The sequence below is a fragment of the Mastacembelus armatus genome, chromosome 1, assembly GCF_900324485.2.
Source record: "Mastacembelus armatus chromosome 1, fMasArm1.2, whole genome shotgun sequence".
Classification (NCBI taxonomy): domain Eukaryota; kingdom Metazoa; phylum Chordata; class Actinopteri; order Synbranchiformes; family Mastacembelidae; genus Mastacembelus; species Mastacembelus armatus.
In genome coordinates, this window is record NC_046633.1 from 23,496,377 (window position 1) to 23,513,314 (window position 16,938).

Sequence of the window (16,938 nt, forward strand, 5' to 3'; positions counted from 1 at the left end):
ATTTCTCAGGACACAATTGGAATATGATGCACAAAACTAAAACAAACAAGATGAGAAATTAGCCTGAGGGACATTCCTGCTGTGGAAAACCATGTGGGCTACAACACACATACTGTACATGTAATAAAATATTGCTATTTAAAATATGGACCATGTTTTATGTCCTAACATCAGTACAGACTTAAAAAAAAAATAAAGGCAAGTAAAAATAATCTCCATGCAGTATGTCTATTTAGCATCCATCTTATTTTTGTGTGTTTTGCATGCACATGGGCTGGATGGGTTTCGTGAGGGCACCACCATACACACAATCTGCCCTCTCAACATCTGGCTTTCTGAAGTCCTGGGCCACATCTGTACAGATTAGTCTCACTGCTGGACATCATTGGCACCCCCCGTGAATCTCTCAGTGCCTCCAAACAGACTGACAGGCTCCCTTGGTCAACACTCAAAGGTTAGTTGAGTGATGAAAAATGTATTACTTCATGCAGCTTATAAAACGGCCGCATTTGCCTTTGATTTAAATACAGTTTTGTTTATTCATATTGTGGGGCAATACACTGTTTCATTGAAAAATTTGTGTTGGCACTTACTTGCAACCTTGGAAAAAATGTAACTTTACTCCTCCAGCAGGAGCAGTTGCAGCTTACTGACAGCCGACAGAAGTACCCTTTCTTTTCTGAATATTAAATTAGAGCAGTGCATATCAGGGCCATGCATTTATATAAATATCTGACGGCACCTCCTCCATCACACGGAATCAAGTATTCTCACTGAGAATGGGACAAATTTAAATCTACAACATGATGAACATAAAAACTGTCACTGGCTTATACTTGGCTTCCATCACAAAAACTGGCAAATTAAAAACTGAATCTGAAGACCACTTTTAAGGGGTATAACTGTAACAAACAGGATGAAACAGCAGTGGCAGCCCACTGAGTACCATCACATACATGGCCTCCACATTTCTATACTTAATGGTAACCATTCATATGCCAATTTTAAACTGAAACCAGCATGTCCACTGACAGTTTCATGTTTCTAACGCTGCTACATTTACCCTAAGATCCATCACTGTGCGTGATGGACGCCAAAAGGAATGACCAGCCGAGAAACGACTTTCTCAGAGTTTAACCTCCATTTGAGACAACACACATCAAAGAAATGCACATAAACTGAGAAAAAAAAACCTCCACACTATTTCCATTTTAGCACATACTTCTACTTTCTAAATTCTACAGGGAAGGATTATATGAATTATGACCAAAGTTCTGGGCAGTACATCAGTGTTTCTCCCCTACACACACAAACACATGCATCAGATACATGGATTTATATTCCTGAAATAACAACTTGATCAGGCATGTTATTCTGTGTGACGTTATCGCTATTCTTACAATTGATGGGATCACTAGGAAATTTTGGCATTTGACAAAGTAATTTCTTTTTACATTTCTTTACAATATTCTCTGCTTGCAATGATTTCTCCAGGTCATTTTTTTTGGCTCACACAGAATATTTTAATCTATCCATAACAAAGGAAATCTTGGTGTTTTCAGGAGCACTGAATGGTTAGAACACCACTGAAGCATTTTTAAACAAACTCCAGGTCTGCCAAGCTTGGAAATGATCAGTAGTGTGTCCACATAAAAAAAAAAAAACGTAGCCTGAGTCATTCTGTCACCTTATGAGACTGGTGAACAAAAACAAAACCTCATCAGCAGGGTACGACAGTTCTTCAAGACCCCTGGGCATGTATTAACTGTAATGGTATTTAGCAATTATGAGATCGGGCTGTTAAAGACAGGAGGAAACCATTAATATGGTGTACACAGTTAATTAAGCTCAAACACATAATCTCACCTACAGATAAATAAAAACAAAGCCCTGAAAGAGGAAATGAGTAAGAGCAATGAGGAGATCTTTTTCCACTTCAGACTGGAAACAACTATTTCTGTATGTGGCTGCCAGATTCACCAGCATCACTCATCCAATGTGACCAGGACTCACTGAATAACAAATACGATGAACATGAATTGAAGTTACTGGTGCATTTCACAATTAACACACAAGTGATAGGCTCTGTCACTTTAGGATTAATGAAAACGAAGATTTGAAAAATGCAGTGCAAGCACCAACAGCAATGAGGAGAAGTCTGATCACTACCAGACTTTCCGCCAGCACCCCTTTTAATGGCCAGGTGCCACCGAACAATGTGTGCGTGATGAGCATGAGGGTGCCAGCAGCAGCAGCAGTGTGAGGCAGGGACCACCCTGTCACTGGCACAGCACCTCCAAACCAGCCGCTGTTGCACTTCATCACTACCATCACAGTTCATTAGCAAGGACACCCAAGAGGAGGTGACACATTGAGCTGCTAGGAATGAAAAAATGAAATTAAATAGGTTGGATTTGGCAAAATCCATTGGATGAGAGAAGTAAAGTACTTGATTGTGGTCAAGTTATCTGTGCATCCTCTGTATTGTCCTTAAAAATGATAACAATGAATACTACCCATACAAAAAACGTTAGGCTAAACAGTAGCTGTAGTTATTCATGGCAAAAACCTGATACCCTCCTTTGACAACAGCTCATTTCATGAAAGAGTGATTTTCTTGGCTTAAATATAAATTATAGTTGCTTACAATAACTTTCATTAGAACATCCCTATAACAAATTAGTAAATTTCCACAACTTATAAACGCAAATGAACTAGCATACTTAATATACATTATTAAGGTTGATAATTATTAACATGTATAAAATACATTTAAATACTGTATGTTATTACCACTACAAAATGAATATGGGGCACATGTATGAACTTTTTTCCAATACTAACAAGGCTATACATTAATACAATGACAATTGTGGGGTTTTTAAAAGTTTTATGCTTTTGGTAAACTAGGTTGATAAACTAGTTAATGTCATTGACAGTTGTTGTGAATCAAATTCATTTTGTTATGAATATCAGAATTGAAAAACATTTTAATAAAAAATGCGACATGAGCCCCTTGGTCCAAAAGGAAGTTTTGACAGGTTTAGAAGTGGCATGCTGCAAACAAATAAAAAACACAATAAATAGATAAATAAAAATGTTTAAAAATGCAAAAAAAAAAAAAAAAAAAAAAAAAAAAAAAAAGATGGTCAGAAAGAGAGAGAGAGGCAGACCAGGAATTTCTCACTAGCTGAACAACCGTTTTCTAAGTAAAATAATCACAGTCTACTAACATCCCCTCAACATCCCATGTGGTGATTGGAGCTTCCCGGCAACACGCTGACCAGCTAGCTGGCTGGCCGACTGGCCGACTGAGGAGGGACTTTGATCTTCATGCCAGAGCCTGTTTCAGTCATGATGCACTCACACACATGGAAACACACATGCTCTCAGGCAGACGCTGACACAAGCACGCATGTATACACACTCTGGTCTATGAGCACCATACAGACAAGCACACCACAAATGGAGGAATCCCACACTTCCCGGATGCGACATGTTTCAGACGAGCATTTCTGTACCAGACTGAAGAGGAGTCATCGCCACACTGTTAACCCTAAGTGGTGTTTAGTATGAGAACAGGCTAGAGATAATACAGTAGATATGTGATTTTGTGATTTTTGTAGGGTTAGTCTACAGGGTTATAAAGCTTAATTCATACAAAGTTTAAGTTATGGTGGCTTTGAACATCATCAGAGGAAGAGACAGGACATTTTTCACACCTGGGCTAGATGCTGGCATTCCACTGGGTAATCACACTTTCCTCCAGGGCTACAACTGATGCTTATATTCATTAACCAAAATTATTTTTTTCTTGATACGCCAATTATTCATTTATAAAATGTCAACAAACAGCAAAAAGTCCCAAACCCAGTGGATTTATATTGAGAACACTGAAGGGACAATAACACGTTTAAAGAAATTTAGATCCCATGGCGGCACATAATACAGCCACTGATGATGTTATTACATGCACAAATTAAGGTAACTGCAGAATAACTTGTTCCACTGTCGACACTGAGAGTAAAACCACATGCATATGCACATAGCAATTAAACAAATGAACAAATCCTCTGTGAGAACCTATGACTTTCCACATCCACCCTAAAGTTGCATTATTCCACCACCACTACACGCCTAGCCCACAGAAGAGAAAGCACACAGCCATGAATCATTTTATCTGTTAGGTGTAAACACAGGAGTTTCAGTGGTGTGCCAACACTAACTCTACTGCCCACTAGTGGATCCATGTGTGGGCTGCACAAGGGACCAGAGAGAGATGGATCTGTATTTTAACTTATGATTCTCATTTTAATTGTGGAAGTATAAAAAACATCACTTGAAAGAATTCCTCATTCATGGGTAGTGTGTGTTTTCTGAAATATGTATATCTGTAACTCCTAAAAAACATTGACATTTTATATTTACACATTTTCTTTGTGTGTGTGAATCCACTTTAGTTTAGACAATACAGGTCTATGCCCATACTGAAACACTTACAGTAGTGTCAAACATGTAACAATAGCAGCTTGGAAACAAAAACGGTAGGCTGGTATTGAGCCAAGACTGAAACAGATGAGAATGATTAGATAACAGATCAAAAGCCGTTTTTTTAGGGGCACGTGTTAGTTCAAGGAGCACAGATCTGTGCAGCACTTATAATATAAGATGGATGTCAACATTTTATACAAAAGAGGCTGATAAAAGGCATCTTTTTTAGTATGTAAGACAAACCTGGGTTTGAAATAGTTTTTCTGCCTCCTAGGTTTGGTCTGTACATTGTGTCTGGGTTATCAGATAACAGATGCAGTGGATGGGGCATACAGCATGAAAGGGTTTTTTTTTTCTAAAAAGGTGACACATGTTGCAGCATTAAAGACTAAAGATTAAAGACTTCTAACAGTTTCTAATGGGACAGAGATAAATCACTACAAGATGATAGTTATCGCTTATATCTCCTGTCAAATACCCGTCTAATGCAATAACAACATAAATGTTATGTCTACAGTTGCCTTTTGAAAACTCTATAGTAGAAAACCACAAAATACTGAACATAAAAGTTAAATTTTCACAATATATGTAAAACAATTTTAAAAGAAATGTAAAATGAGCTCAGCCGGTAAACACAGACTGCACAAACTGTTAACTAGACTTTCTATTCACAAACTATGACAATTCTTTTTACTTTCCGGGATATTGAAAACTGCTCTATTTAGAGCTGATTTCTCACAGTCCCCTGCCCATTGTCTATGTAGCCTTGTTTTTCTCCCTCATCGTCTCCATCGCCTCGATGTCTTTGCACTGTGCATCTGTGAGATTAGCCCACCCTGCTCTCTACCAAACTCCATTTGTGTTTCTGCATATGTGTGAGGTCCTGCACTGATGTCTGCTTCAAACTTCATCCCATCTCCGACTGGCCTGTGGCCTCTGAGCTCTTCATGCAGATATAAATGAGGCCTGTGTGCCAATCACAACCTGACAACATGTGCTGGACATGTGGTGTACAGCATCAGTACAAACACAATGATCTCACAGTCAGACAAGGCACTCACTCTCTCAAACATACACACTCACCTCTGTGCACACAAACACACAAAGTGAAGGCTACTAAAGTGCAGATGTACACACGCACGCACGCACACACATATATATATAAAAATGCCCCTCAGATGAAGGTGCAATCTTCCCCCTGTGTTTAAATGGGAACCACATGCTGTCTTTGGGTTGAGGTAGACTGTGAAAAGTAAGTTCTTCCACTCATTACGTGGGATGACCCATGCTACCCTGAGGCTGAGCAGAACACGAGGCAGCTCTTCTCGTCGGCCCTTTGAGCGTGGCCTCCAAACCAGAGGGGTTAGCAATTAAATAAACAGAGAGAGAGATTTGTTCCCCCTGTCACTTGCGTTCCCAAAAGGAACCCACATAGCCAAGCCTGAGTCAGTCTAAGGTACCACTAAATGGCAGGGAATTCTTTGCTCAGAGCCAAAGAAAGTGGCAGCTGAAATTTCCGAGGTTCCCAACCACCAATACCACCAACACATACAGCTAATGTGCTTCCCCTGGACAATCTGCCCGCAACAGCTCTCTGGGGAAAAATTACAGCACAGTATCAACATCAATTTGCCGTTAAATTGTACACATACCACATGCACTAGGCAATTCTCTCAAAAAAGTCATAGCAGTGGCTTGGCTGTGCAAACACAATGCAGTTAAATCATAACATCCTCCTTCTGAGCAGGTAATAGTGATGTAATGCTGAACACTGGGCACTGCAATATCCATAAAATGGCAGCTACTTCACATTCTTTACTGATGTACTTACACACTGCATTGTTACCTCTACATCACTAAGGTTGATAATAATTATTAACGTATAAAATACATTTAAATACTGTATGTTAGTACCACTACAAAGGAACATGGAGCAAAAGTATGAACCTTAGTGCCACATTTCTTTCTTTAATGACTCCTGGTGATGGCTAAATGTCTGCAGTACCAGAATGCAATGGCTTCATTCATTACTTTCATATCTCCAATGAAGATATGATGTATATATTGTAAATGTTCACTGCTGGGGCTTTCCCACTTCCACTATTCAACTTGACTCGGTTTTTTGGGTTTTCCATTAGAGGTAGTACCTGGTACCAGGCACACTCTTCAGCCGAGGTTCCAAGTCGGCTAAGCTGGTACTAAAATGTGAAGTCAACAGACTGTGAGCCACTGATTGGGCAGGGAGTGACATCACTGGAAGAGTCATGAGCATTTGTTTTCCATTTTAATAGTCTTTAGTGAGGCAAATGGCAAACACTACTCACAAAACAACACTGGTCCTACGAGGAGGTCCGTATGCATGTGCATTTTCATTGCATAAAAGATGTCACCATAGTTTCACGCCACCGGTTGATCATAGCAAAAAAAAAATAATTTGAAAGGAGAAATAACTACAATTGGTTCAGTACAGCGAGGCAGCCAATTAGGTGGGGCTCCATTCCTAGCCTGCATCCATGAGTGATTTAGTGAATGAGAAGAAGTGTCTGACAACAGTGACAGTGTTACATTTCACCTTCAGAGTAGAACCCATAATGGTAAAATTGTCTCATATATCTTATAGTGTTTTTCTACACTCAAGTGTACTCAAAGCACTTTTACACAATTACACAGCCACCGGAGGTAACTTGGGGTTCAGTGATCAGAACCACCAACCCTTTGGTTCATGGTCAATCTGCTCTACCTCCTGAGCCATATCCACCCCATAATGCAAACTAAACTACCCCCTTTCCCCATGTCCACTAGTGACAGCGAAAAAACAAGAGGGATTATTCAAAGGGATGCTAAGAAGACCAAACCCTGCAAAGAACACACAAAGTACCCAAAGTGTTTCCAAGTGTTGTATCATCTTCTGCTATATAGACAGTGGTGGGAAAGAACCAGTGAAATCACACCTCCTGATACTTTTTCCCTTCCTTAATAGTGAATGCATTTTTCAGGAATAATGCACAATTGATAGTTTGTGAAAAAGCCTGTGACTGCCAGCGTGGTGGCTGTGTGTGCTGTGGAGGATGGATGGAGTAGGGAGTGGAAGGGAAACAACCTCTCCCAGTCTCTACACAGGCCTGTTGGTGGACATCTGGATGTGATCCGGGTCTCCAGGCAAGCTGAGCTGGACTGACCACACCTCAGTTATGTGTTGGGCTCCTATAGGTGCCCAGTTTCATCACACGCAAAATATCTATGTTGCACAGTGAGCAGGTAAAGAACATAAGAGAATTTAAGGGTTAGGAGAAAGTTGGACAAATCTCTAAACTCTGTTATTACCTTTAAACCCTAAAGTTAAATTCTAACTAGCAAAATACTCTCTCAACCAGCTTTACGGGTGTGTTTAGTAAATGAGGCTAAAAGTCCAGTGGTTCAGGTCCTTTTGGAATTTATATGGTTCTCCCTACTCTGGCCATTTTTTTTTTCCACATCCAACACATTCCACTAACACCATTTTCTCATTCTTCCAAAATACACCAGGCCCTCAGGGTCAGATTATACTTTAAAAAAAATGACTTTATACAACTTGTCATTTTACAGCTGTTCCCAACAGTTAGACTCAAAGCTATTGTAAAACATCAGCTGTTACAGGGAGGGGTACGACACAGTAATAATTTTAAATATGGCAATAACTAAACATATTTTCACAATGTTGTCTGTAAGGTATTCACAGTGTTTTGTGAAAATGATGCCAAAAGCGTTTTGACGACAGACCTGTTTACTTCCATCATCTGTCCAATTTATTGGCTGAAAAAAATCTGTCAGCGCAACATTTTTGCAATGTTTGCTAGAGGAGTGTGTTGCACCAATGATATTGTGAATGGCCAGTATTTAAACTGAATGTAATTAAAAGAAACACTTCTCCTTAGCTATTTCACTTTAAAATCACCCCTAAAAACCCTCAGGTCCCACAAAAATGTAGACTCAGGAATGTTTGAACCATAGAGCTCTGGGGTGTATAGTTCTTAATGTGTAATTCTATAATGTCCCTTACATAACAGGACTGAAAAACACCCAGAAATGAGTCAGCATGATCCATTATTCTCAAATGCATTCATTTGAAGCACATTCCAATACAGCTCCATACCTTCTAAATATTTTAAACACAGCTTACTTTAATTGTTAATGGCCAAAGCTAAAGATAATGACAAGTTACCAAAAATAAACAAAACATGCAAACCTCCAGGCTCAAGCTCATGGTGCTTATGCAAATGTGTTTTAATGTTTCAACATGCAGTAGGCATATAGTTTAGTGAATGACTAACCTTGTTTATATGTATTATTAAAAAGTGAGAGTGTTAAATCTGGCCTGAAAGTTGGTTTGGGATATCTCTACCATCACTGTCCTCTACCGCTGTTCTCCAAACTTCTGTCACTGATTTTTTTAATACAGGGTCTTTCCTACTAAGGAACTATCATCGGACCACATTTTTTCCAGATGATCCACCAATAAGGACTGCAGCTTGTAGCGGAGAAATCCAGAAAGAGGTATGTGTTTAAAAATATATATATACTTATAAAGAGGAGGAAATCATTAATTAGTCATTTTTATTGCAAGATAAATCTTTAACTGAAAAAACCAGAGCAATCTTGAGCATCTATAGCCACTTATCAAATCAAAGCGATGTACAACATGGCATTGAGCCACTATGCCAGGAAATACATAAAGCAGCAATCACATAACTTTTTTATATAGGAATTTTTCATTTCCAAGCACTCCCAAAGACTTTGCATTCAGATCAGCTACTGATTATTGTGCCATTGTGGGACCATTAAGCAATTCTACACAATGAAACCCAGTGAAATCACAAGAAGCAGTTCTGCACACTTTTGTGGTCACCATCTGAAACTGGTTCCATTATAAACAGCAAAGAAAACAGTCCAAACCTCTGCTTTCTGAGTGGGAAAAGGGGGCCTCAATCCACCGACGGAAATAAAAGACGACGTGATTGATGAAATGTCTTCAGATGTTTTCCTTTAGTGTCCCCAAAATGTTAATTTTCTTACTGCGCCTAAACTGGATTATTCATCAAATGGTGTTGGTTGATGTGATCCAAGTCCCTCATCTTGCTTTTAACTGCCTCTTACCCACAACTCTAGTGAGTGTGACACCAACAGGCCTTAGACAAAGATGGATGCCAGGATGGATTGATACAGAAATAAGGACACAGAGACTCATGATTGATTGTACCTTGGTTAGAATGCCACCGGGCTCAGTCTTGAGAATAGCAGTGCATCTTCATTTGGATAACTTTTGTCATTCCCTCACGTGGCCACAGCCTTCAGTGTGTTTAGGGAAACTTTATTTAAACCTATAACGCAGCTTTAATCTTTAGTGAGCATAAATATAAAACAGTTCACTCACTGAGATTACCATCTTTAGTGATTTGGTCTTGTGAAGTGACCAAACTTTGGCTCTGGCAACACTCTTTTGAACATCACATCATGGCTCTCTGCATTTCCATGTCATCTGGAAAACACAACTTTTCAAACAGAAAGACTCAAACAAACAATAAATCAATCTACAACTGTAACCACACTGATTTTCAGCAAAGTGCCATAATTAGTATGGTTTATTTGCTCACAGAGCGGTTTCAGAGCAGCAGCAGGCAGAGAGCCGTGCCCTCTGGGGTAGCTACTAATATAAATGTGCTGCAGCAGTAACTCTCTCACTCTGCTGTTTATTTGGAAGTCATTAGTTCTGTTCAACTTGGGTCCTGCTGATTCAGAATCAAATAAATGATTTAATTATTAGCCATAATTTAGGTCTATCATAGGAGCAAAACCTATTCTATTTTTTGAGAGGCTGGTTTACTAATGCAGAGGACACGTAACTCATATTTACTCCAACAATAATCAAGCTGAGTGTCTAAGTGCTACAAAAAAAAGGCACAACTACCACAGCCATCTGTCAAAGGATCCATGAATGGTATATTAAATCTGTTATATTTAAATATATCATGCTCCCTCATGTATCATCCATCATCAACTTTCATATGCAATAGCTCAAAATCTGACAAATAGCCTGCATACAGATCAGTATTCACTTCAAGGAACACATACATGGTTGTTAAACTGTGACTGCATTATAGTCCAAAGAGGACAGGATTGGTACATAATATTTCTGATTTTGCTCAGTATTCACGGTGTTTTTCAACCATAGTACGAGTTCACTATATGTACTGTATATTAGATGAGTGATTGAGTGAGTAAAGGGCAAATAAACTGTTTAATAAGATTTGTAACTACTCAACACATGATTCAATTTGTTTTGCTGTGCTTAAAACATCTCATATTTTTCACTGTGATATCTGTGCTGTTCGAGGTCTGAGACCTGTTCAAATCTCTGGATTTGGAGACAAACATTTAGAAAAAAATGGCAGTGACTTGATTCATTTGAAGCATTTATGTGTGGTGAATACTGAGCTGGAAACTCCTGCTGAACCTCAGACATGCAGAGCATCCACCTTTCATTCATTTGATCTAGTCTGAGTATGTAATGCCACACCTTCATAAAGCTGTGCACACACCAACACATCTGAACACTGATGAAATCATTGCATATTTCTGCATGTGTCTCTATGGCTATCTACATTACATGGCTTTCAGTCGTACCTACTCTATACAGTATGTATGGATGAGATACATCAGCAAATGAGTGGGAGCTTTTACAGTACATGGCATTTGTCATAACAGCAATATTTCACCACTAGTCAAATCCAATTCAGAAGAATCCCCTAAAAATCTGACAAATGAGACAACTTCTAACTCCTGCCACCCTTTTTAAAGGCACTTCTTAATGAGCTAGCCACTAGAAGGCTACTGCTGATGTAAGTCAGTCTGTATGTGCCAAACTATTTTCATCAGCCTTTAATGTGGATATGAAAATATACTAATCTAGGGTTCCATTGTGTAAAATATGAAAAAACCTGACAGATCATTTAAGTTATTTTAACATACTAACAATCATGAGTGAATTTCTCTTTATGTTATTACTGGGGACTAAGATGGGAAAATCTCTGTTATAGATGTCAGTCCGTGTCATAAAACAGAAACTAAAATTGAGGTCGGTTCACTTGTTTCTACACTTTCACTTCTTTTTGATGCAGTTAAGACAGAGAGGGGGGTAACTGGGGGCTTTGGGTTCATCTCTAAACCTCTGAAAAGGGTCATCTTCTTGGCTGACCTCAGGGGGAATGGTTTCCCGAAAAGGAAATGACTGCAGCCTCCACTGCACTTCGGTCATGAGCTACACTTGAGCAGCCAAACTACAAAAGACTTAATCTATTTATAGGAAAACAAAGTTACAGCACAGTGATTGAGCAAAAAGGAATCCTACAAGACGGAAAGACAGTCAGACCCCGAGGTTACATGTCACCTGTCAAGAGCAAAGGTGAGCTTTCGCTGCTTTATAACTTGAGTTCTCTTCCCCTGCCTTTCCGAAAACATTTAACTAGTCTTTTTCTGCATTGTTGATTTTGACATTTAATACCAGTAAGAAATACAGCACCTACAAAGCTGTCTTAAGCAATTATCCAAGTAATTTAAATACAAGCCTTGAAGAAAAACATTCCATTAATTTTTGTATGCAGAAAGCATCGATTCATTTAGCCTTAGTATCTCATATTAAAGTCAAACTAATCTTTAAATACTTCAGAAATTACCTATCAATGCAGAGTTAATGCTACAATAACAAGATTTAAAAAACTTGGGAAAACAAAATCTACATTCCTTCCATACTGGATTAACTACTGAAGAGAGCTGGAGTGAAGGGTGGGTCTCTAGGGTGGCACAGCCTGAAGACACACAACAGACAAGGCACAACACTCTCTTCATTCATACTTATTAATTATATCACACAAAATCTTAATTTTATGTAATAAAAAATGGCCATAGCACTTATAATGTAACTTGGTATGCCAAACAGAAATGCTAAAACTGTTTATGATTGCCTTTATTTGGTTTAATTTGGTCAGCATTTTTGAGTTGGGTTTGAATACACAGTCATTTTGAGAATGGGCAGTCAGTCATTTTCCTCTATAATAACCTTAGGTTAGCTCAGTCCTACTAACCTTAGGGAATGCACCAGCAGTCTGTTGATTCTTTTTCAAGAATCTATATCTACACATATGATATAACTCTATTTTACACCCTGTCAAACACAAAAGCCCAATATCTCTCCCATAACTCAGAAAGGATGCAGACACACACAGAAAGAAAACAGCAGGGGAAAGAAAAGGGGAAGAAGATAAAATAAAGGACTGTTGGAACAAGACGTGTGTGATGAGAGACCGATGGGCAGCAAAGGTCCCACAAAGGAAAGAAACACAGGGAGGTAAGGAAAAGCTGTGTAAGCCCAGAATTGAGTCCACACTGTGAAGCTCTGCCTGGTGTCAGTGGGCCTTATGAACTTAAGCTTGGTTGTAAATTGCGGGGGGATCCAGGACAGACTGTGAGGAGTTTGGACCGGTCCATGAGGAAAGTAATTTTCAGGACTTTACCACCCTTTAAATATGTCTTCTGTAGAAACGATAGCCAGTGTAGAGCATCTAGCTATTAAAACACTGTCTCATCATTCACCATGACATGCTTGAGAAAAAAAAAACAGGTGGAAATGTGTGGGGGCTTTTACAAATCTGTATGGTTTGGATTTCAACACGTGGAGCCGATTACAATACCCACGGGTGGCGTAGATATTTTTAACTCATGTGGGGTGTAAAGATGGGAGTAGTGACAGCCCATTGTTTCTATCCCCAAAATCATTTGCCTCCTTGCTCACTTGCAGTGGGACTGGTGTAATTCTCAATTACAGCTCTCCCTTCACCCATTCAGGTTCATATTATTGGAAACACTGACATCAAGCTTTAAAAAAACAAGAAGAAAAACACACCAGCCAAAGCATTAGAGCAATGACCCGTTTCCAGTTGAATATGGTAACAGGAGAGCGAGTTGAAACAATCAGCTTTCCTTTCTTTCTCTTCATTTCTCCCATCAGTGTCAACCAAAATCAGCCAAACATCTGCCATTCCTTCCCAGCAGAAAGGAAGTATCTTTGTTTCCAAGCCGAGATCAGTCAGTTATACAACTTCTGGACTTGTGTGGGTACAACTGCTCAGACAGGATATTACGGGATAGTACAACGCCTTATTTTCCCAACTGGAAGCTTGTCATCAGGGCAGAAACTGACAATAACTGTTCTATGAGTCAAATCCAGATTATCTTACCCAGCAAGACAATCCAAAAGAAATGTAACTCCAATCATTACCTTTAGAAGCTTAACCCACTCTTGCTAAAGTGTCTGCACCAGTCCCCTACCCACAGGGTCATTCAACTACAGCACTCTATTAGTGTGGGCTAGATTATATTATTATCCACTCTCCTCTTTTATTGACCTGCAGTTTTTGAACTGTGAAGTATTTTTCCCTCTAGAGGGGCTGAGGGGGCTGGCAGACTAATGCATGTTCAGGGCTCACTGTCAGTGTAAACAAAGATTATTTACACAGTTAAATTAAAAAAAGATAGGAATACATGCATACATCCTCTCTGTAAGGTAACACTCTCAGGCCCTGGTCTATTAACTGCTTTAGTCTTCTGACAGAAATGCATTAAAGGATCTTAATGTTCAGTGGTTGACAGATGATTGTCCCAAAGTCTTATGTTTCAAGTACCTACAATCAACAGAACCAGAAAAAACAGCTGGGAGCAATGCACTCCGTTCTTTATAACACATTCTACCTGTGATGGAAGCTGTTTATGGACTGATGAGAGACATCTAGCCAGCAATATCTCAACAACACAAACAGCTTTGAGCAACAACACAAAACTCCAGTCTGTTTAAGTAGCATAAAGATTTGCTCTGTGGGATGTTTCACACTGCAGTGTGTAACGTGTCTGAAATTTTTTTTGATGAATACATACAGATTTCACATTAAACTTTACCGTTGTGCTCATCTAGCTCATTGCCAATCTCCTGGCCCATCATCTTCTGTCGACTGATGACAACTGCTAGTGCATCCAATCCTGCATCCTGGGCTGAGAAAAGAGACGAAAGAAATTTTAACCCACTATTCGCAATGCCAGTAAACAGAAGACACAGAAAGAGACAAAGAAAATACCTCACATAGCAAGAAGACTTCTTGCGTCTATTACAAGAGTATACTTTATGTGCTTATTTTATTGGATACTACAGCTCATAGGACTCAGTTGCTGCGTCATCAATATGAAGAGAATACACATTTCAACAGCTGGTATATATCTTAAAAAGTACATAAGAGGTAAATGACTACTTACTTATTAATTACATTATATTGTTGGCAATTTGATCAATCAATCAACCAAAGTAATGCTGCAAACCTTTTTGTCTGTTTTAAGGGAGTAATCACAGTATACTGTACTGGTGACATAACAAGGAAACTACTTGAAAAATAGGTGTGACAGACCACTGGGATCCAGCTCATCTAGCTTTGCCATGTGAGACATTCAGTACTTTAGTCCACTCAGTCTTAGCAGGCCAAGTTATTATGTGCCAGGCCAAGGTGGAGAAGAAGAATGGTGAAGGTGATGAAGAGAAGGAAAAAGAAGCAAAAAGATAAAAGAGGGGATAGAAAAGAAATAATTTGGCATCTCCAGGTTTCCACGTTTGACATACTCTTTACCGCAGGAATTTTTATGACCACAGGTTCAGGACCTCACTTTTACTCAGCTCCACCAGAAAACACAGTGGACTAGAAACTTCCTTGTGGTTTGGTTTCAGTGTCTTCCCAGAAATCCTGCATCCCAAACTGAGAATAACCAGAGCAGTAATCTAACTAACGTCACGTCAGAGCAGGGAAACATCAAAAGCAGGTGTTGGTTTAATATTATGTGAATTACACTATACAATCACCTCTGTTGTGTTTATAGCATGGATTATAAGGGCCAATACTAATTTTACACAAATCATACTGTGTCTAGAGCATGTAATCTATTAACCTAACATTCCCACCAACAAGTGGAAATTACTTATGTGTCTGACTAACGGTAGTACACATACTGTACACTGTTCACAAAGAGGAAGATACTGTAAATACTATCGGTGGTTGCTATACACATACTTCATCTTGATAATTTTATCATAAAAAAAATTAACTTGTATATCGTCACCCTCTTAAAATAATGGCCTAAGCCATATTTTCAAGTATTTCAAAAAACTGAATCAGATATACAGTATATTATATTTATTAATCATTTCACACAAAAAGGTTATGACAACACATAACTATTCACATGCAAATAATGCTGTCATTCAGTTATGTAACATAAGACGATTAGATGACTTAGGCCAATTTATGAACCTGCCTTTGCAACTTACTCAAATTTGAACCCGACTTTGGCCCAATTACTTCTGGAATAAATGACTTCAGTAAAACAGTGCACTTCTTTTTTTTTCCCCACTACTGTGACAGACCATGGGGAAGTGTAAGCCACAAACATTTGAAAATACTAGTGGAGCACACAGAAACTCAGCAGTGAGTGAGATTAATTCAGGAAACGCAAACTGAAACAGCAAAACTGTAATCTCTCTTAGATAAACCAAACAAATGGCAGGTAATCTTTTCCTCTGGGATAATGTGAAATTATTGTTCAACTCTGTGCACAATAAAGCACAACTAAACAATTAAACAAAAGGACACGTGCATCTCCTCACTTCTCCCTCCACCTTATCTTTGCTGGGTTTTTATTGTAAAACAATTTGAACAAATGAATCTTCATTCTTGTTTATCTTGACTGATGCCTATTTTATGTGACAAACTGTCCAAGAAGTGATGACACTCAATGGGCATGACATGTTTCATAGACTGAAGATCCCGGAACATTCTTTCTTTGATTGGCAGAGCACATGTAAACAATCGGCTCTTTTGGCACCTGTACCCTTGTGGCAGTGCTTCCCACTCTGTCTTGTGACTTGGGCAAATTAAAATTGCCTAAGTCACATTCTTGGCATAGGCAATTATATTATGGTGTTAGAAATGCATGATCTGTTCAACTGAGGATTTAGGCGATTTTACCAGAGGTGGCCAGCATCCTGAAGATCTCACTTAATTTACAATAAGTGAGATCTTACTGTCAAAAAAATGACTTAGGCCATTATTTTAAGAAGGTGACGATATCTGAAAACATGTCCACTCAGTCATGTAAAATTAATGTGATTTTAGAAAGACAAGCAATGTATCTGAAAATCTTAGTCTTAGCAGCTATCCATCCATCCATTATTTACACCTGATTATTCATAACTAGGGTCCCAGGGATCTGCTGGAGCCTATCCCAGCTCTCTGTGGGTGAAAGACGGGTACACCCTGGACAGGTCACCAGTCCATCACAGGGCCACATAGAGACAAACAACCTCACACACTCACACTCACT

The 16,938-nt window shown here is 39.0% G+C and overlaps 1 protein-coding gene across 3 annotated transcripts in view; it reads right to left on the minus strand.

Annotated features, from left to right (window-relative positions):
- Positions 1 to 16,938, minus strand: part of stx8 (syntaxin 8) — a 35,154-nt gene that overhangs the window by 11,933 nt on the left and 6,283 nt on the right. Inside the window, exons 6-7 of one of the 3 annotated variants that reach the window (XR_003295502.1) lie at positions 14,476 to 14,568; positions 9,902 to 10,006 (exon numbers count right to left, since the gene is read on the minus strand). Coding sequence is in view for 2 of the 3 variants with exons in the window: in XM_026303423.1 (XP_026159208.1) it covers positions 12,725 to 12,846; positions 14,476 to 14,568 (215 nt within the window). In the remaining variant the exon portion in view is untranslated. Of the gene's footprint in view, positions 1 to 9,901; positions 10,007 to 12,560; positions 12,847 to 14,475; positions 14,569 to 16,938 lie in introns of those variants that run through there. The other 2 variants (XM_026303423.1, XM_026303422.1) reach the window with 2 other exon arrangements.